This window comes from Anopheles nili, chromosome 2 (assembly GCF_943737925.1).
Source record: "Anopheles nili chromosome 2, idAnoNiliSN_F5_01, whole genome shotgun sequence".
Lineage (NCBI taxonomy): Eukaryota > Metazoa > Arthropoda > Insecta > Diptera > Culicidae > Anopheles > Anopheles nili.
The window spans coordinates 38,170,373-38,191,519 of NC_071291.1; the positions used below are offsets into that span (position 1 = coordinate 38,170,373).

A 21,147-nucleotide genomic window follows, 5' to 3' on the forward strand; every position below is an offset into this window, starting at 1 on the left:
GTGCACTTTCCTTTAGCTAGAAACGGTTTCCACCTTCGCGGTTACGTTCGCACGCACAGTCGCTGCATCTGTTTACCGCTTTTACCCTCCTACCCTGCATGAGCTTGATAATTTCTAATCCAAAATCATCAGCTTGTTGTCTCTCTTGCGCACCCGAGGTACTCGTCTGTCAACATTACACGCGCGCTGGGAGAACTCAACGTTTTACTATAAACATCTTGCCACATGCAGCACTTTTCCTGAAATATGCCGGTACGATGCACTTTTAGAAGTTCTACAAAATGATATTACAATGTATAGAAGTTTCTTTCAAAGATTGCAAACTGCCGGTAGTCTCACTGATAGGATAACGAATCGTTAAATCTACGCATTCTATATTATTCTTTACAATTTCTACTCCCGAAAAGTGACTCGTATTAATTCAAGGGCTTTTCATGAATTCTTCATTTTCTGGCAAGCACATCCTTTCACAGCGCATCTTTTCAGACACTTTTACCGGGTTAGATGTTGAGGATTTCTGGACTTCCAACTGTTGAATTTCTATTACAATCGTAAATAAATTGATATACTATTGCTGTTCGTTGAAAGAGGGCAATTTTTGGGAGCCGTCACTTGCCTCACACTTATGGGAGCAGGTATTGTACTTTTCAGTAGCAAATTAAACCAATTTCTTATAGAAGAATAACAACCCAGCCGATCGATGCTCAGTTTGTAATAGATTAGAAATACCGGAACTGGTTTATATCTTTCATCAGGTAGACAAGTGACTTATACAAAAGCTTGGTTTAAAAATGCTTGAATCCAGAAATAAACGATTTAAAACAACGGTGTGGAACAAATGAATAAGTAAACGATAGATAAACATAGCTTAGCTGTTTTTGCTGCTTCTAAAATATGAGCTTGCATATGGAAAATTTCGACTAGAAATCCAATAGCAGTAGATAAAAAAATATTGAAAATACGTTCCACACCGTCATCATAAGCACCGGAACCGTACTATGACATTAGGCTGTATGCGTAAGCCATCGGCCGAATAGATGGATGTGGCTACAAAGATGAAAGAATTAACATATGAATAAAGGTTTTGTGATCGAAAGCATCCGCGATGTATAAGAATTTTATCACAAATTTGCTACTTACCGAATCTGAATAAGTTGTGTACTTCGGTGTTAAATCGTTCCCTCTCAGCGTGATGAAGGCTCCCAAGTTTTTCATTTGATCGCTGTAAATATATAATTTTGGGTCATATACAATATAAGAACATAAGCGCGACACGAAAATAAATTCCATCATATTTTGAATCTTACCAATAGTTAGGTGCTGAAAATACGGTAATGCATTTACCGTCATGAGCCTCCTCGTAACCTTCAGCTTTAACTTCATGGCTACGAATGATATAGTCCAAATTATTGAATTTCAAGAAGGATTCCGTAACATCTGGACCGAACTGGATGCCCACGCCACGTTTTGACGGCACACGTCCCGACAAGCGATGGGGGTCGGACCAGAGTAGCTCGCACATTAGTCCTTCCTCGGGTGGTTGGCGGTTGCGATCAATCGCTCGTAAATCATCGAGCGAAACGTTATCTTTCGAAAACAGGCCACCGTGCATTACCAGTACTTTTTGGTTGATCAAATGGCACAGTGGCAGCCAGTTGTACACGAGTGTGAACATGTCTGCCATGTTTTGTGAATATTTTGACACCACCTCACCATTAAAGCCATACAGTTGGTTCATGTTGAAGCTTTCATGGTTTCCGCGCGCCAGGAAGAAGTGATTTGGATAAAGCAATTTAAAGCCAAACAGAGTGAAAATGCACTCTACCGAGAATGAGCCTCGATCTACAAAATCGCCATTAAATAAGTAAGGATTGGTGGTAGATGGCAATCCATTGATTTCGAATATGTGCAGCAAATCGTAAAACTGCCCATGAATATCACCACACACGGTAAACTTTTCATTGTCTGGCACTGTGATTTCCACCAGGGAAGGTTCTTTTTTCAGCAGTGTTTCCATGTCACAAAGAATCTGGAACAGTAATGGTGTTTAGTGTAAGAAACCGGGCTACAATACGCTTGAATTAGTTTAATGACTTACTCTGTAGGCAAAGGATTTATGCAATTTGTTCTGATTCTTGTACCACTCAAGAAGATCTTTCATAAATTCTAACGTTACTTTCCCATCTTCTAGCCTAGGTCCATTATAGTCATCCTCGATAGCTGCATAAAAAGCGAATCAAACGTTAATTTGTTGAAACACCTCGTATTGCAATGTATTGTGCCAGTACGTGTCAATTACTAACGAGTTAATCGTTAAAACAACTTACTTGTGAACTCCAAATCTCGGCACATCTTCGCCACGCTCTTCTCCTGATGCTGAACAGAGATTGCTTTTTCAAAAGCTATCTTGTTCACCATCTTTTTACACTCCGTATACTTGTTTTGTGCTTCCTTTGAACTTGGGCATCTCTTCGCTACGAGCTCTAAATCCGCCAGGGCTTTCTTAAATCTGCCTAGAGCCATCAGGGCCGCTGCCCGACGGTAGTACGCTTTGATGTAGCTACTTTTCATTGATATAGCCTCGTCGGCATCGGTGAGAGCATAACCGTATGATTCGGTGCGGAAGTGAGCAAAGCTTCGATTTGCATAGAACCGTTCATTAGGACATGTTTCAATAGCTTCGGTGTAGAGAGCGATTGCCTGCTCATAATTTTGTTCTGTCAGAAAACAATAACATTACCATTACCATTACCTTCATTACCATTCAAAAGTGCACATTGTTGGCAATTATTGTTGTCCGTGGTGTTTTGTTTAAAAGTTCATTTAGATACATACGTTTGAAATATTCATTTCCGCGAGTTCCAATTTCGTCGGCCTTGGCCTGCAACGGATTTTCTTGCGTACTATCTTCTTCCACAGATTCCTGTGCGGAAGGTTTCGGCTCGTGATTCACTTCTCCGGATTCAGACATGGTTTCTCGGTTCACCAGTTTCTCAAGCAATTCGGGAAATAATCAAGCTAAAGCACATGGAAGCATGAATAAAAAATTCTATTACTTAAGATACAAGTTCTTCACACATGCAATGTATGCTTTATCTTTTTCTCGTTTCTTTTTTACTATACTGAATAACATATAGCCTTCTATGTTAGATAAACACGTGGTTAACTCGTTGACACATTCTTTACGGGTATTTATGGCCTAAATTTGGATTACTGTTGTACAACCTGTTTCGTATTGCAGTGCAGTGATGTAAAATTTTAGTGCATAATGGTGTATGAACTGTTGAATGCCAGACCTAACCTAAAAACGGTTACAGAACAACCCATAAAGCGACTCAGAAGAACTCTTCCGGCACTATAGAGCACAGTGTCACAAACGGGTAGTAAGCTGCCGGTATTAGGTTATTCTTACCAACCGCAGTTTAGTAATTTGTCTTGCTTGAAACATATACTAACTATCTCACTTGGCAGAACTACAATAAACCATAAAACTACGAAACGAATGCATTATTCTGGCAAAAACAGCAATCCAAAATGCTACATGAATCATGCTTCAGCACTTTAATGAATACCAATTTGGACCATAGAATGGTTCTAACACATAACTAGTTTGCTAATTATCACGAAGCTATTACCTTACAAAACTGTTTTTAAGAGCAATAATAAGAGCCTAAATCGTATTTAATGGAAAAATTAATAAAATTATTCGCTAACAATATTACCGACCACAACAATTCCATTCACGACAAACGCACATTCACACATAACACACCACGAACAGCTTTGACACAAACCATAAGTCAGATGGAATCTGTCATATGTTTCCAAAGGACATGAGAATTATGGAAAGGGTTTGAAGCATGATCGTTAAATTAAAAATAATTCAACAAGATATGAAGATGTTAAAGCAAACTAAAACAAAAGAATAAAATACTTTATGATGCTAACATATTTTAAAAGATTTCCAAAATTCATAAGAATGTAGAGAACTATGAAAGAGAAATTTTAATTTTCAAGCACAAGATACCTCGACTTGATCCTTCAGCAATGTCGTTAGCACAAGATCATATACCACGTGTTAATCGATTTAAAGGCAGCGTGGACTAAGGATTCCGTCTGGGACTGAAGAAAGTCGGTAGAATTTTATGACTTTTGATCTATATAGTTCTGGGAGCTAAATTATACGCGTGCATTCCACAAAAACGCTAATCAACGAGATAGGAAATATCAATTTTCGATATAAGTGGAGAAAAATGAACCACAAGCTTTCTCATACACTGCTTGCACGTATACATGTTTTGCAGAACATTGGACTATATAAATTGAACTATAGGAGAGGTTAATGTAATTTAAACTCAAAAGGAATTTCTTTGAAATTAGATCAATATTTTTTTGTGCAATTACAAAAGCCTACCCATAAAAAATCGATCAACAAATTGTAGAAATTGATTCTCCACTTCGGTGTAATTCAAAATGATGTTTTGATGTTGCGTTTCTCATGTTAATGCGTGCGCAGAGTTTTGACTAATTCCAAAATCGTTACCATTAAACCTTCAAGTTTTTCCTCGATTAAATCTCTACTTTTCCGCTCATCGTCGTTTTGGATATTTGCTTGCGGTTTATTCGAAATAGAGAAATTTCTTTGAAAATTATCCATTTCTTGCATTAGATGTTCCAGTCGTTTTTCAATCATCACAGATTGGTTTGTTTTACTCAGGGCCGCTTTTCCAGAAGCTGACTGATCGCTTTGATCAGCAAATTTCACTAATCTCTTTGTAGATTCTACTTTGAAGAGTGATTCTTGTATAGCATTCTGTTCTGCAAGTAAATCATTTTCATCAAGATAATCTTTAAGTATGATTGAGGTGTAAACAGGTTTCTGTCCTGTGACATTCGCTCGTAATTTATCCAATCTTTTCAACGTATCCTGTTGGCGATGTAGCCGTTGATTTGCCTTGATAACAGGTTCACCCTTTGCCAGCATATTATTTGTTTCTTGTCTCAATAACGAAAGGTCATCGATCGTTTGCTTGCTTACTTGAAGAAATCTTTCTTTTTCAGGACTTTTCCAGATTTCTAAAAACGCCTCAATTTCTGATTTCCATGACTTATCCAACACATCGGCAATTACACTTAACAACGGAGACTCGCTTTCTACCTCTGCATTTACCAAAGAAGGAAACGTTTCTTCGAATAACAACGTACGATTCAACTCTATGTCTGATAGCAATTTTTTGCATTCTTGCAAGTTCGTTTTTAGTGCACTCAAACTTGACGTATTGGGTGTTTTCAGAACCTCATCTACAGATTGATTGATGCGACTAAAAATGTTCTCTAGTGATGTAGAAACATTGTGCAAAAAACTCACAGACTCGTGCATGTCTGATTCGTGCAATATACCAAACGAAGTATCTTCATCATTCGACAAGGGCATGTTCTGCCACATTCGTTCTATTTCTTGCAATCGATCGAGAGATATTTTTATAGTTTGATCTGTTAGCGAGCTTCGATTCATAAGCTCAGTATTGCATGATGAAATTTGCATTATATATTGTGAAATTGTTTGCAATTCTTCAGCGCAACTGACCGTTTCATGGATGATTTGCGATATGTCTTGATGCAATGTTTTCGTAACGTTTGCTTTTTCGCTTTGCTTGGCCAATTTATATCGGGCAACACGTTGTTTTAGATCATCTAAGGCTTGAGTTCCTTTCATACATTGCTTTACTAAATTTTCTATAGAAGGAGATTTTGGAAATTTTTCTGATGCATCTAGTAAAGTATTATGGAGAATAATTTGTTCTTCCAAACGTTTCAACAAATAATCTGGATTGATCTTAGAAGTAGAATCCTCGAAACTGTCATAAGCCATTTGTGTTTCGGTTAGTATACCATCAGAAACTTTTGAGAAATTTTCGCAACTTGTGTGTTGAAAACTACCCAAGTCCATTTCGTGAGGCAGCAATATTCCCAGCGATTGTTTCATATCTTCTCGTGTAGCATTTGATTCATCCAAGCACGAAAAATCCAATCGCTTATTTACTTCTTGTGGGAGTTGTGGCAAGTGAGAATCATAACCACTGGGCTGATTGGGATGTTCTAGATTTTCTGTTATCTGACGCTCGTGCATGGTACGCCATACTCTCATTTTTTCATAAGATTGCGCAATTTTTTTTCTTTGCATGCTGATCGGAACAGTTTCAGATGTTTTCAATTGATCCTGTTGAGAAGACTCGTGATGCATCCTTTCTTTCACACGCTTTATTGATTTTGTACTATGCTCTACTTCAAATTTGATTTCCACTGTATTCTGTCCTAATTTATTCAGTTCCGTTAAATCAACGATACGGCTTTCAAGCTTTTCAGTGATAGGCAACATAATTTCTCAGAAATATGTTTCAAACAAGCTCAAAACTGTGAAAAGCAACAGGAACGTAGCTAGTTTCTTTTGAAATATGTATGGGTTACTACGATTAATAACATACTTTAACCAAATTTACTACATTTCAAAAATACTGCAAGTGAATTGATCGATCTCATGCGGTTCATGCATTCGGCAGCCAGTTTCTTCAGCTCGCGCCGTTCGGCCTTTTGGAGGTACAATCGTACGACCTCTAGAACTTGGTCCATTTCTCTTTCGTCAAAACTAAGATTCCGTACTAGCTCATCAATATGAGCAAAAAATTTGCATTGCAACTTATACACTTGATGTGCACTAGCATCGGTGTCCCAGTGATCCAACATAAACTTGTATATTTTGGGAAGCACATCACTATATTAAAAGAAAATAAATTATTAAAAGAGACACATCATTAGATAGGCGAATCTGAAAAATAATTCAACCGATGTTACTTGCCTTAGTGACCGTTTTCTAATAAAATCCTTTGAAAGACGAGCCAGTGTAACTAACAGATCAAATGCATTGCTGATGACGGCTGGATGACGGTCGGAGAACCGCTCGCTAAAATTGAACCAAATTTGATGCACTAAAGGCAACAATTCATTTTCATGGTGCTGCAGAATGTATATTCCTTCGTTGAGTGTTGAAAGTGAAACAATTCGCGCTGCATCGTCAGATGAGGCTAGATATTTAAAGTTAACAGTCAATATTCGCAACACAATCTTTATGTGCGAAGGCAACTCTTTGCTAATTTCTTCGTTTTCATTAGATTCCTCTTCAATATCATTTTGTTGCTCGTTATTGCCGTCTTTTTTAAACGGTGTGTTCAATTCTTCCAGAAAATCCTGTTCGTTACCAACTTCTCGTTGCAGTAATTCTTGTAACCGGTCTATTTGTTCCGAAAGGTTTTTGATAGCTTTTTTATTTGTAGCCCCATCCTGCACTTCTGGTGGTTCTTGATAGCGTAATCTTATGGAATGAATGAATATTTGTAGCACCCGTAAGCAGACGATAGAATTCCTTGCCCCGTACTGTGAATAACTGTCGAGGATGTTCATCACAATTGGAGTAACTGTCGATTCGAGCACATCAGACGTTTCATACGGCACGAAGCGAAGCACCGCCTCCAAAATGCACATGCCATCTCGAAAATGTTCCGTTCGTCGTAAACAGCGAGTCACCTGTTGCGAAATGTAATCGAGATTGCTGTGAATCAGCTGCTCAATGCTAGACATTCCAAGCGCTTCTGCTACGGCATCTAGTGCTAATTCCGTCGATTCATTGATGCAGTTCAAAGTGCTGCCACAGCACTGTAACAGTATTCGCAAAGCATCATACAGGAACAATCGGAAATGCTCCTTCATCAAGCGTGCTATCTTCGAAATGGCGCGAACCACGAGACAAATATGCAACGCATTGAACTTCTGGTCAGCTATATTTTCATTTTCATCCAATTCTAAAAACCAATGCTGGGTTTGAAGCACTTCTGAAAGCAGCATCTTGACCGGCTCCATGTTGGAAAATTTAATTTCGGGAAAATTTGGAATTAGTTCACTCAGAATAAAAAGATAACCATTGCTATTGAGCTTCGAAGAGTAGAAATCTTCTAAAATATACATCAACACCGTGTTTACTGCCTGCTCGTGGGATTGCAGAGCGCGGAAGAGATCAAGAAAGGCTTCTTTTGCTCGAGGAGAGCGTAAATTTTTCATTACTATCCAACGCGATTCGTTCTTTTCTTTCTGCGTTCGGAAGCCTTCTTCGTACTCGAAGCGATATGAAGTATATTCTCTGCGTATCAGCTCCTCGACACTCTGGAGTTCTGATCCGACAAGCAAGACCGTGATGAATTGTTCTATGGTACTTTGAGCTGAAAACACATTTGTCAATTGAGATTCAGTGAAGAATTTTAGATATCCGGTAACGAGCCGAAAATTGGCTATCTGCTCGCGTTCTTCGCCCCGATATATGATACGAGGTAGCTTGTTTAACGTATCATAAAAATGTTCATCCATCCGAATACCAACGAAAGATATAGAAGAACTTAAGATCGTATTACGACACTTTTGGCAAATATCTCGTATGCGTTGGGACTCATCGTGGCACATAGAAATGACTGTTTGCAGGTAATGCACAGAGCAGCTGGGCATGTTACTGGAAGCAAAAATAAATAGAACAATTAAAAGCATGATAAAAATGTCAAAATTATGATATGTGAACTTACTACGAGCCGTTTCTCAATAATTCGCAATTCATTTTTGCAAACTCCCAACGAATCAGTTCCTCATCGTGACCTCGGAGGTGAATAATCAAATAAAGAATTTGTTCGACCTTTTTTTCAGCTTCCAGTAACCACTCGCGAGAACGCAACGTTTCATTGTAGTATTTAATCTTATCGTGTTGATTCAATCCCATTCCTAATATGTTTGCTTTTTTCTTGTCTCCAGTCATACTTTTAGCTAATTTTTGAAATCGTTCAACGTCGAAATCTTCGCTCATAGCTTCTTTGGAGTAATCTTCAAAAAATAAATTCAACGTTCTCCCAAGAGCTTTGATAGCTATCCGAAAGACAGCCGAACCTTGCTTTTCGTCACCGTTTATAATGGACACGAACGTAACAAGGAGTTTGGGGAGAATTATGAAGAGTAGGTCGGCAACTTGGCAGCGAAGAACCGCGTCGTTGAAGTCAAAATCGTCGTGTACTTGCAGCAGAGATAAAATAGTATCAACTGCTTGAAAACGAAGGTTTCGAGCACGATCCGTATGCAAAATACAGACGCACACAAAAATCGCCTGTGAGAGCATCGTTTGATTTTCCTTCACATACACGCTCTCGACTAATCCTGATTCGATGCGACGAGTGATGAGTGATAACACTTTCAGCACCGCTAGTTTGTACTCTTCGGAAAGACCCGGGAGTATGGATCCACTCGTTTTATCGTATATGAGTTTCAATGAGACTAGCAGTGTTGTTTGTAGTACCAAAGCTTTGGTAACACGGCTCTTCTTCAGAATAGTTATGATGCATTCTAGAACGTAAGTTTTCAGCTCGAGTTGATTTCTAAAAAAGTATGTTAACATACAAACATAAATGTGCGTAAACAAACAACGGAGACGCATCATGTTTATAATCATGCAAGTACTCACATTCCTGATATACCGTCAACGATGATGATCAATTGCTGCAGAAATACATTCTGGAACATCTGCACACCATGGTCATCGGCTTTCTGAAGATGTTCATTCAATTTTGTTATGTTTTTTCGGGTGGGTTGTTTGATAACTTTCTCTATGAGAGGTTTGATTGTAGTAAAAATGTGCGGTATATCAGCCATTCCGATGGTTTGTTTACTTTATGTTGATGCGCCAGAGAAGTTTGTTGACAGTTGTGTTTTTGACATAAAAATTTCGGAAGGTCAAAATCATCTGTTTCCATTTCTTATCCCGCGGTACAACCGCCTAACGGTCTTGGGATGTTATGGGCAAAATTGGAACAATTAGCGATCGTAAGAAGTCATCTGCAGATCATAATTCTTGGGCGTTATGGTGGACACATCAACGCTACCGTTGTCCACGTGTGCGTCCTAAAAGGAGTTCACGTGGTGGGCCATTCTAATGACATGATCAACCTCTAATTCACTGCACCATAGTGGTGATATGCGTTGTTTGTATTTTAACATCATAACTATTGATGCGAACTTGTGATTCAAAGCAGGCAATGTTTTGAACAACCTGCTACTACCATTCTGAGTAAATCTGATGCTCTAGGTTTTCTGCCGATAATTTTTAAAGTATTTAACATAAATGTTGGCAATAAAATAAAATTAATAGAAATATGTAAGTTACAAACATATTTGGTAGTTTATTTCTTGATCTTCTGTCATACAAATTACTCGAAAATCACTGCATGTTGCAAGGGAACATAGAGCACAAAACGAATGATTTCTCTTCGGCATGACTAATACTCTAAATTGATTCTTCATAAAAACGAATAATGCAACTAAACGGTATTTTGACTATTTTTAGCTTCTTTAACGGATTTTAAGCTATTCTTTTTTCAGCTCAGTAGTATCAGGAATTTGTGCTATGCACATGCATTATGCTGCGTCAATATTTTGTCAGTACTTGGTCCTTGTTGCTGCATCACAAAGATCCTTAGATGGCACGCCGTATGCGTCAGTGTATGTTAAATTCCATCGACCGTTTGTGATCCAAATCCAGTTCGGAGAGCGTGGAATGTGTGGGAAGGAATGCAGTAACCAGTTTTCGTGTATAATCCGGTAGGAATGTGTAGCTAGAGAATATCAATAAACCTAGAATGACAAATATGAAAGCATCTACGGATCGTGGTGTTAAGGAAATGTACAACGAACTGAATGAACATATTTTGATTACATGTTAACCGAAGTTTTTTTTTTCATATAACTAAACTGAAGAATCACTCCTTGAAAAGGATACTGACAAAGCGCTTTTCCCAGGGATCAAGCATATAAATGCAGGTGTTCAATTCGTACAACAAATATACTGAAGAAATCGAGTTCCATATTTTACGAAACATTGCTAGCTCTTACTAAACTTATCAACCAGCGTCGACAGGCAAACTGATCACAAAGTATTCTAACGTAAACAGAGTGAATCAGTATCAGCACGATTAGGCTTTCCGTTGAATCGTAAATCGTACTAAAATTTCGTAATCAGTGGGGGGATTCCTTATCGGTGTTATGTGTACACAATTGACTGTAGATATTCGGTTCTTTTTTACAAGTGTCTTAAGGCGAAGGGTGTTGAATTTCTGATATCCATTCACATGGAGTAATGGGGCAAGCAATTGATAACAACTGCCAACCAATCACAACCTGACTCAGCGTTATTGTTTCGTTGTGTTAATTTCACGGAAATATGAGGAAGTAGCACAAGGGAAGATGGAAACTATTGTTTATACGAAAATACACTAACTTTACTTAATATGATTACAAGTTAAAAAATTAAATGAATGAAAGGTATGGTGTACTTTTAAAAGTAAATTTCTTTGCTAGTTCCAAATAATGGTTTAGTCAAATTATTTCTTGTTGTCGAGCAATATTTAGGGTTTTCTACAATGTTCCGAGCGTAAACGAGAGAATTGCCGAATTAAGGATGGTAAATTTCAACCCGAGCATATAGTTATTGACGACTTATGCTAACAAACTTCTTTCAACATTGCACAGCTATTTCAGGAGGAATTTTGTAAACAATTTGGATTTGTTTTGGCTGTAGAAGTTTTGAAAGCACGTCTGACGTTACTGGGCGCAGCAATGTCAGCGGGACGAGTTACATTGTACGGTGATAGTGTTGAATTCTTATTACACATACAAAATATTCGTTAGTTTGATCAATATATGAATAACACTTAAAATACTCTTGAATAACTTTGTGGTGTATATAATAAAAGCATTGGATGGGCCACCCGGCAGTAACGCATCAACGATCACGGAAGGTACGAAATCACTAGGTGCTATGGAGCTGCATAGGCTCATGGAACGGGTGCCTAGTGATCTGCGATATGTACATGAATTTAAAATTTTTACACAATATAACGAAGAACAAAATTTAATCGCCACAATATACACCCTTCGTAATTCGGTATTGTGTTTAGAAATGGTGTGAAAACTTTAGAAAAGGATACTGACTAAACATTTCTCCCACGGTTCGAGAAAGTACGTCATGCTGTAGATCTGCCACTTTAAATAGAAGATGTCCCAACGTTGTTGTAAATTTTCCTTCCAACTTACGTTACCCATGGCTCAAGTAATGGCCGTTGATGAAACGTGTATTGTTGATGAAAGTTGTTGTATTTTTAATGAAGTTGATGAAACGTGTATTGTATCGTTCTTACTAGCATACTGATTCTATAGATATTTACATTGCAAATTGTGGCCTCAAGGGACTGGCCGACCGCGTATGAAGGAGATATCTTATCTAGATAGAAATCCGATATTAAACACGTGGATATTAACGCTGCTGGTGGCGAAGACAGTGGATAATCGCACATGCGACCGATAGCACGTTATCGAGTAGGCATTTTATTTATAAACCCTAACAACAAAAAAAAAGCCGCAAAAAATCATGCCATCCAAATTATCAGTTATTTCAGAAATTTCCGAAAAATTCTCCGTTTACGAAACCCACGTGTGTCCATTTCGTGTTAGCTCGCAGTCGTCGGTCGTAGACGATGCAGAAGAGTTCGAGACAGTACCAGATCCTCGCGGTCTGCTGGAAGGCATCGACGAAAACGAAATACCACAGACCGTTAGTGAAAGGTACCGATTGCTTTCGTACACCTACGGCGCTACAGCTTTTGAAGCTGTTGAAGATCTTTTGAAATCTATCGAACAAAATCCATCGGCAGATGTTAAGCTGGATTTCAACGTGAGTAAACACCGATAAAATACCGCACGTTGATAATAAACTTCTTACTGTGGGTTTTAGCGTCGCGGTTATACCAGTCTCCACGTCCAAATTGCACTCGATTCGTTGCTGCAGTTGCGGCCCGAATGTTTAACGTCGTTGGATTTGAGTCGGAATCGATTGATCAATCCCTCGTTGGCCCGCCTCCTCGGAAGTGTCCTGCAAGAGCTGCAAGCGATCACATATCTAGCACTCTCATACAACGTGCTCAACGACGAATGCATCAGACTCTTGGCCGATCCAATATCCAACTCGGGTGTTCGCCGCCTAGAAGCGTCCCATTGCCAAATCTCCGACAAGGGTGGTTCGCTCCTTTTCGCGGCCCTAGCTTACAGCGACTGCATCGAAGTCGTCGACATCCGCTGGAACCATCTGAAGTATGCCAGTGGGGTTGCAGTAGGGCGCTTTTTGACCACCCAAAAAACTGTGAAAGAGCTGATCCTGTCGGGTAACCATCTGCACCCTCAATCTAAATGCATTGTTCCACTGTTGCTAGGCGCGATTGGCAACGAATCGCTGGAACAGCTCGATCTGTCCTGGAACAGCCTGCGAGGTGATGAATTTGGTCGCGCTTTGGTAAAAGCCATCTCGCAAACCAAACTGAGACGCCTCAACTTGGAACACAACATGCTGACGGGCCCGGAAATGAGCTTCGTTTTGCGGCTGCTGAAAAAGAGCGAATCCTTGGAGCAGCTCTGGCTCGGTGGTAACACCTTCGAGGATGAGGACATTATGCTAGACTTCGTGCGGACTTGCGGACGGCATCCCACGTTCCAGCTGCTCTCCTTCGGACGGTTTCAATTCATTTCCCAGCGGGCGGGCAAATTGTGTCAGTTTTTCATGCGCAAAAACCCCATCAAAACGTTCGTCTACCAAGGAGTGCTCCTTGCCAAACCGCCTCGGCCCGTTGATGTCCCGGAGATGCTGCTGGAACGATGCCGCTTTCTGGCGCAGAAACCCAAGCGGGCCAAGCAAAAACGTGACCTAGGCCATCTAATGTTGCAGTTCGCAAGCGCCGAGGACACCGCTCCAACGCGCGAAGACTTTGTGCTTGCGGTGAAACGGTTCCGGGTCAAGCTCGATCGTGCCCTGCTCGAGGCGCTGATGAACGCCTTCGAAGGACCCCAGAAGAGTGTCGATGTTGGCGCAATGGCACTCAAGTACCTAACCAAACACCCGACCGAACCGCCTGTCACAAAGCCTAAAAAGTCGAAAGGGAAACCAAAAACCGCTGCGTAAAATAAGGCAACAATTGGTGAGCTTTTTTTTCTCCATTTTATAATATTTATTTATTGCTTCTTTTTCTTCTTCCCACCCTCGATGCCGCATTTTTCCTTTGCTGCTGCTGCTGCTGCTGGTGATTGTGAATATGAAGATGATCGATGAAGGGTGATGATGAAACCGATGAACGATGGATTGCGATAACGGATCTACCCTCCTCGCAGGCAGCCACCGTCCTCGAGGAGGGTGAGATGAGACGACTTAAGTTTAAGTACTATGTACTACAGGTTGAGAGACGCTCAGAGGCAAGGACATAGCCGTTTGCTCCTCCGTGGAATGGTTTGTATAAAAAAAAACGTCGTTTGCTATTTTCTTCCTCGCATCTGCTCAGGATTGTCTGTTTTGCATACTCGATCCTTAATCCTTACGATGTGTGTTTGTTGCGTTTAGTCGCGTTAAAATGTACGCCGTTGTGTTGCTCATTTCCCGTCCACAAATTCGTGTTTCCTCAATATTTATACACTATTTACACGGTCACTTGCCGCGGCCGGGGTTAGCTCTGTAGCGTTTGCCCGCTTTACTGTCTGCCGTTTCGTGAAACTTGCTACTCGCTTCTGCGCAACTTCCCTACACTACCGTTTTAAATATTATTGAGTACATTTTTCCTTCCACGCGCACTCCGCGCACACGTGCGTATAAACTCGCATGTTCGAAACAATTTACAGGACGCTTTTCTTTATCTATTCGTTCGATAAAAGCAACCGACCGGAGGGGGAAAACGATCCGCCAGCGATCTTTGTGTCTCCAACGTCGCGTGCTTTTGTTTTTATCACTACACTTAATTGTACACTCGCAAACAACACTAAACAAGGAACTATTTATTCCGTAACTGCTAGCCCTACCTAACTCGCTATCGCCCTTGTTGTAAGCACGTGTATTAGCCGATGTCTCACTGCTTAGATAGCGAATAATAAAAAAACTAAGGAGAGAACAAGAACGAGAATGGCAGGCAGAGATTATTGGCTGACCTTCGCCTCCGCGAAACGATAGTTGCGTTTTGTTTGCGCCTTTGTTTTGTCTCACATAAGTTTGTTTTGTGTTCTCTCCTCTCGCGACGAATTTCCCTACGGGTGCTGGTGTTTCCTTTGCTAACGTCGCCAGCCCCAGTCAGCGATCGCGCGATCGCCGCTGAAACAGGACAATATGGACAGGTCCCAGATCATCTTGAACCGGTTGTGTCTGATCGCACGATCGCGAGAGTGGAAAGTACCACGATGCTTTTTACACTTACATATCCTAGATGGCCCTTACAGCTAACCCTAGCGGCAAACGGAAAACAATTCTATCCCTCACGCAATACACACTTATTTAATATCACATTACATTTAACTTCTGCTCAAACAAAGCTCTCCCTCCGAAACGTTTCGAGGATCGATGGATGCGCCTGTTTGTACTCACTGCGTTTGAAGAGAAAAAAAATGATAGCGGATACCAGTATCATTGTTGAGGAACAGGCGCGAAAGAATACTCATAGGCTAATCTTCTTTTGCTATATTGCACGTGTGACACAGAAACAATTAGCCACACGCCCATGTACATCCCTCTCTTCTATCACTTGCTTGCGAGTTGCACGATTTACAATTGACCGGAAACGTGTGCCGTCAGGATGCACCACGAGGTCCTTCGGATAACCGGTGTGCGGTTATCCTAATGCCTGAACAATCGCTGGGTTTGCAGGACATCAAAAGTGTACGCGGACTTGTGTATCCTTGCATCGAAGGGCGCACACACGCTTCCGGGGCTTTCCGCTCGAAACAGAGATTGCGTGTGAGTGAATAAATATGTACAGCATACCGCAATGGGCAGACAGGCAGACAGTTAACAAACAGTGAAGCGCGCTGGCGAATAATAAATTAGTTACTCATGTATAAAAAATAAACTAATACAATAATGAACCTCAAAATCTCGCGCTCCCACTCGTGCGTTCCCTGCGTTCCGTCTCTCTAGGGTCGGGTTGAGGGTGATGGAAGTCAAAAGTACACATACAAAAACACGCACACATACACTCTCATTCGCACACGGCCACACATAATTTGCTAGCGACTCGTCGGGACTACACGTGCACCGTCAGGACGTCTGATTCGGGCGTGAAAGGAACCGTGCCGACCATCGCTGGCCCGTGATCCGTGACGGGAAGTGACGGTGCGGTTCCGGTTCCGGTGGCGGACGATGTCCCGCTCGGTACCCCGCTTACGTTCGTCGCCGACGACGAGGAGGTGTGATCGTTGATCGATCGCTTGCCAAAGTCCTTGTGTTGGCTGTCGATCGCGCCGACGATGTTCTTCGTCATGATGTCAGCGTTCTGCGTTTTGTGCAGCAGGATGTGCGAGTTTCGGTTGGCCGTCTTTTGCTTGTCGGGGTCCTTCTCAAAGTCAGCGCCGTCGGGCGTGCAGGGCGGATAAAGCTGTTGGGAACGGTGGTGGACCGAGCTTGGGCCGGCGATTTGGTTGATTTCCGGTGCCGGATTTAGACTCAGTTCCATCGCACCACGCAACGAACTCGAGCTCGCTTTGAGCGGGTTAGCGTACCGGCGGAAGTTTTCCTCGTTCTGTAGGTTGTTTGATTTCTCCTCGTCCATGCCACGAGACAGATCGAGGTGGGGCGATAAGTTTGTGCCGGAACCGCTGTGCGAGTGCAGTTTCTGGCGCCACAGTAACGCGACGAATGCACCGAGACAAAGGGCCACGATCGCGATGCCGAATCCAACCGCGATTAGGTAGTTGGAACCGGTGGAACCTTCGTTTACTAGCGCCGTTTCGACCTTCACCTCGAGGATCGAGGTGAGTGGGGCCGCCTCGACGAGATCCGCCTGAAAGGAGTCATTCTGGACGGCCTGTTGTCGGGAAAGGATCTCCGCCAGCAGTCGAACCGCTTCCGTTAGGCTGGTTGCACCCCGGATCGGTTCCGTCGGAGTTGACTGTAGAAAAAATGGGCGATTAAGGGGGGGGGAAAGCGTTAACAGGAAGTTCAAAAGGCTAGTGGAAGCATTCGACTTACCAGTGTCACTTCGATCGTGTCGTTTGTTCCGGCTTTGAGATCACATAAAACCACAATGAAGACGGACACATCGAACGATGGGCTTTTGATGAGCTTCTCACCGAGCTGGAGTCGAAACAGATGGCACAGTCCATCGACGGAGGTGTCCCGAACCAGGCGGTTTAGCTCAAGCAGGATGGATACGCGAGCACACGCCGTACCGAGGGTTGCCTGCAAGGATAAAGAACGACGCATGTTTAGAATAGATTCGCTTGAGATCCGTTGAGATGCACATTTTGGTTGCGTTCTTACCTGATTCGGCCAGCAGTCGGTTGGAGCTGGAATTTTTGGCGGTGCCACGCGTCTTGATGGTTCGAATGTGCGGCAATCGCCACGTGGCCGACACGGTGGCGTCAAACAGGACTCTTGTGACGTCGGTACACACACCTGGTGACTCTCGCAAGCCGTCAACGCTCCATTCGACTGGTTTCGATTGAGGCAGTTGGTTAGCCCACACCAGAGGTTCGAACAACGCGGTTTTCCGTTCACGCAGATGCACGAGTTGCAGTTACTTTCGTCGGAACCTCCCGGTGTGGTTCCACCGGTACCCATGACGTTTGGTTTGCCCAGGACATCGCTGGTGACGAGCGGATCGTACGGTGAGTTGGTCGTTGTGTTCGAGCACACTGATGACGGATCGGAGAGCACTGGAAAGAACGAATTCCCATCGATTGTGGTAAGTATGTGATAAAACCGGAGAATACGGGTCGATCGAACGTTCAGTTTCGAGGAAAAATACTCACGAATTTCACACCGCACTCCACGGCGCCCGACCGGACAGATGCAGGTGAATCCGCCGATGCCATCCTTGCAAGTAGCTCCACCCAGGCAAGGTTGCGGCGAACACTCGTTCACATTGATGCGGCAATCGGGACCGGAAAATCCTTTCGCACACAGACACCGGAACCATCCCTGGCCGGACTCGCAGGTGCCCCCATTGTGGCAGGGTTGACCTTGGCACTGATCCAACGGTTCGTTGCAGAAAGGACCGCCCCATCCGAGGGCACACCGACAGTGTGGTGCCCCACCGAACTGAGACGGAATGCAGGATCCACCGTTTAGGCATTGACCAGGAAGACACTGGACCGCGCGTTCCGTGCACGTTTTTCCCGTCCAGCCTGGTTGACATTCGCACGAAAAATCACCCTCACCGTCAACGCAGATGCCGTTGTTCACACACGGGTTTGAGGTGCACTCGTTAACATCTGATGGAGGAAAATTGGTTGAGAAATTAAACACACACGCACGGGAAGAATGCTGAGTCAGCGATCAAGTCGGATACTTACTGTGTTGACAGAAGGGACCAGTGAAACCGCTCTGACAAACGCAACCCGTACCCATAGGGCTTAGTTCGCACTTGCCACGGCCACTACACGGTATTGGAACTGTCTGGCGATCTGCTCCTGGAACCGGAACCACCGTTTCATTGCTTCCCGGTGGCATTATGCAGCCTGCTTCTGAAAGGAGCCAAGGTGGTAGGGAAAACGTTAATAAATATGTAATTACAATCGGTAATCGGTAATCGGCAAATCCAAGCAAACATTGCACCAGAAAAGGGTTCAACGGAGGACAAAAAAAAATACGAGGGAAATTGCCGCTTAATTCATGTCTCCATTAATGGCACCGTGGGCTAATAATTCATATCGCGAGCAGCTATACCCGAGAAGCTGGCGCGGAAAAACCCATTACACTACAAACCAAACCCACGAAAGGTGACCGAGTTAATGTCGGTAATTAATAGTGGGAGGTCGGAGCGAATGCCATCCTTGAGTGCCACAGTACTATGCAGTGCTTCCGTAAAAAGGAATTTGCTTTTTTGTTGCTGTTGCACGCTGCCATGTGGCCAACCGTGGTGCTGGCGATCGGATGCAGCAGCCATTTTAATTGCTTAATCAGCGAGCTCCTACGAGATAGCGGATTGCATTCGCTCGGGTTTCTCCAGGCATCCCTAGCCCGAGACTCGTGTTAATGCCGGTCCGGGAATCTCTAGCTTTTGTTTTCGTTCTCTTACATCGGTAATTTATCGTTTGCCGTTGTTTTCATGTCGCTTCGCTTGTTTGTTTATACATTTAATGTTTTATTTGTGCTTTACCACGAAGAGATAATGCTGCCCCCTTTCGCATCTCACAGCGCGGTCGCCGGCTGAGGAATCCCTTCGCCATGGAGTCGGGACGGGAGAACTCGCTAACGAATTGTGGCTCGTTTGTGGTGTGGGGATTTTTGTTTTTCCTTCTGTCTGAACCCCCACGCCTTTCAGTGGGGTTTTCCCACACCCTTCGCTGTACGCATCCACGAGTGAGCATTAACATTCATCCTTCCTTCCATGCATCCGCGCGCGGCTGTTTGCACGAACAATTTTCCTTTTGTCTTCCCTCCCCCACCCGCCACCGGTTTCCCCACGATCCGGCCAACACCTTCCGGTTGGTTGTGGAATTCACCTCGGGCATTGCTTAGCCGGTTACATTGTCTCCCGAAACGAGCCGCAAACATCGTTAAATGGGAGAGAGAAAAAAAAGGTGCTTGATTTTTCAATTTACATTAATAAATGTTACCGAGTTACCCCCGTTTTAGGACAGGGTTCCGGCCGGAGCCTCACTGTCTCCAGTTCCAGACCGGGGTTTTTTTTGGGCAGTGACAGCGAGTTTCGGTGGTTTTGCCCGCGAGTGCATAAAAAGCTAATTCTCCGTAGAAAACTCCCAAAAGGCGTCCGGGCCCAATCGAGACGCAGTAGAAAGCTTCTCGCTTGGTGAGCAGTTTTTCGGTGGGTTAATAGCAATCGAGTGCGGGAGAAAAGCGTACAATTACGGGCCGCAGGGACTAGAAAGCCAACGCAACATTGTGGCTTTAGCCCGATGCTTCCGCGGAACCATCGCGCATCGGCGCTGCAATCAGCTATGACAAATATTGGCCGTAATCGTTAATTTATCTTCGTCTTTTGCACCGCCTTTTCCCGAAGAGACGGTTCCATCATTGGCCGGCTGTGAAGGACAAAAAGGGCTCCCGTGGGCCGCGATTGTACCGCGGACGGTAGTGTGCGAGTCGTTTAAGGGCCTTCAAATGGGCGATTGCTTCCCTTCGGTGGGACCCGGGTGCGCCCCATCGCCGGCTCACCGGACCGAGGACGTTTTGGAAGGCATAAATAAGTTGTAAACAATTTATCAAAAAAAAAAAAACCAACTGAAGAACAAGAAATGTGTGCCGTAGTGGCCCTTCTTTCTTTGCATCCGCGAGCACCGTACGCGAGCGCAGTACGGAGGACGAATGCACAAAACCATTCTGCTCGCTTCGCGGTTGAGTTCGGGGAAGACAAATGTATTTTACCGCCCTTTCGCACCTTCGCGCGTTCGTTCTCGTTCTGGCTCGCGCTTTTGGAGACGAGTCCTTTCAAATCCCGTCCGTTTCGATCGTTTCTCGCAAGATCTCATCGCCCAGCGTCCGGTGTCTTAAGCGAACCAGCGACGAAAGGTCCAGCGACGAAGGGACGCCGGCACGGGTAGGAAAGTTCCATTAATTATACAAATATCGCCCGGACACTGGGACCCCACTCGCCCTACCGGCGCTCCCATGCCTCAAATGATGAGCTTAACGATTGTGTTTCCATGAGAGAAAAGATCGAAGCAAGATCGCGCCCATCGGGTGGCTGGGTAGGGCTGGGTGCAACATAAAACCAACCCCACCCGGTCGAAGGATGTGCAAAGGAAAGGAAAGGGAAGGAGGAAAAAAGGGGAGGTGAAAAACAGTGTGCGAGAGAAGGAAAGGAAAAATCTCGCGTTTGGGTGCGAGATCGAGACGAGGGAAAAGCTCAATCATATTGTCATTATTCTTCGATCTTTCGCGTTATCTGCTTGCGCGTTGTTGCTTTATTTTCTCTCTCGCACACCGGCCCCGGGGCAAATTTTTGAAGACAAACGTCTCCCTGGAGGCTCTTTCCCCTGCCCCGGAACTCAAAGCCAGCGCATTCTAAATTTGGACGCGCATTGCAT

The 21,147-nt window shown here is 43.4% G+C and overlaps 5 protein-coding genes across 5 annotated transcripts in view; 1 reads left to right on the top strand and 4 right to left on the bottom strand.

The window, feature by feature from the left end:
* Positions 1 to 372: 372 nt before the first annotated feature.
* Positions 373 to 3,008, bottom strand: LOC128730388 (serine/threonine-protein phosphatase 5). Its single transcript, XM_053823432.1, has 6 exons — positions 2,836 to 3,008; positions 2,328 to 2,717; positions 2,099 to 2,220; positions 1,308 to 2,029; positions 1,141 to 1,222; positions 373 to 1,047 (listed from the first exon to the last, which is right to left on the bottom strand). Exons 1-6 carry the CDS (start codon positions 2,969 to 2,971, stop codon positions 997 to 999), a joined length of 1,503 nt encoding a protein of 500 aa, XP_053679407.1. The 5' UTR covers positions 2,972 to 3,008; the 3' UTR covers positions 373 to 996.
* Positions 3,009 to 4,501: 1,493 nt separating this feature from the next.
* Positions 4,502 to 6,184, bottom strand: LOC128722633 (uncharacterized). Its single transcript, XM_053816312.1, has 2 exons — positions 6,121 to 6,184; positions 4,502 to 6,042 (listed from the first exon to the last, which is right to left on the bottom strand). Exons 1-2 carry the CDS (start codon positions 6,182 to 6,184, stop codon positions 4,502 to 4,504), a joined length of 1,605 nt encoding a protein of 534 aa, XP_053672287.1.
* A 130-nt stretch (positions 6,185 to 6,314) lies between these two features.
* On the bottom strand, positions 6,315 to 9,735 carry LOC128720429 (TELO2-interacting protein 1 homolog). The gene is made up of 4 exons (XM_053814099.1): positions 9,548 to 9,735; positions 8,625 to 9,461; positions 6,857 to 8,554; positions 6,315 to 6,772 (listed from the first exon to the last, which is right to left on the bottom strand). The coding sequence occupies exons 1-4, from the start codon at positions 9,733 to 9,735 to the stop codon at positions 6,487 to 6,489; spliced, it is 3,009 nt and encodes a 1,002-aa protein (XP_053670074.1). The 3' UTR covers positions 6,315 to 6,486.
* Positions 9,736 to 12,505: 2,770 nt separating this feature from the next.
* Positions 12,506 to 14,086, top strand: LOC128722644 (uncharacterized). The gene is made up of 2 exons (XM_053816323.1): positions 12,506 to 12,808; positions 12,869 to 14,086. The coding sequence occupies exons 1-2, from the start codon at positions 12,506 to 12,508 to the stop codon at positions 14,084 to 14,086; spliced, it is 1,521 nt and encodes a 506-aa protein (XP_053672298.1).
* A 2,095-nt stretch (positions 14,087 to 16,181) lies between these two features.
* The window catches only part of LOC128722235 (protein serrate), an 83,623-nt gene continuing 78,657 nt past the window's right edge, over positions 16,182 to 21,147 (bottom strand). Inside the window, exons 14-18 of the mRNA XM_053816090.1 lie at positions 18,451 to 18,621; positions 17,908 to 18,369; positions 17,417 to 17,811; positions 17,126 to 17,335; positions 16,182 to 17,045 (exon numbers count right to left, since the gene is read on the bottom strand). Coding sequence (XP_053672065.1) covers positions 16,182 to 17,045; positions 17,126 to 17,335; positions 17,417 to 17,811; positions 17,908 to 18,369; positions 18,451 to 18,621 — 2,102 coding nt within the window. The remainder of the gene's footprint in view (positions 17,046 to 17,125; positions 17,336 to 17,416; positions 17,812 to 17,907; positions 18,370 to 18,450; positions 18,622 to 21,147) is intronic.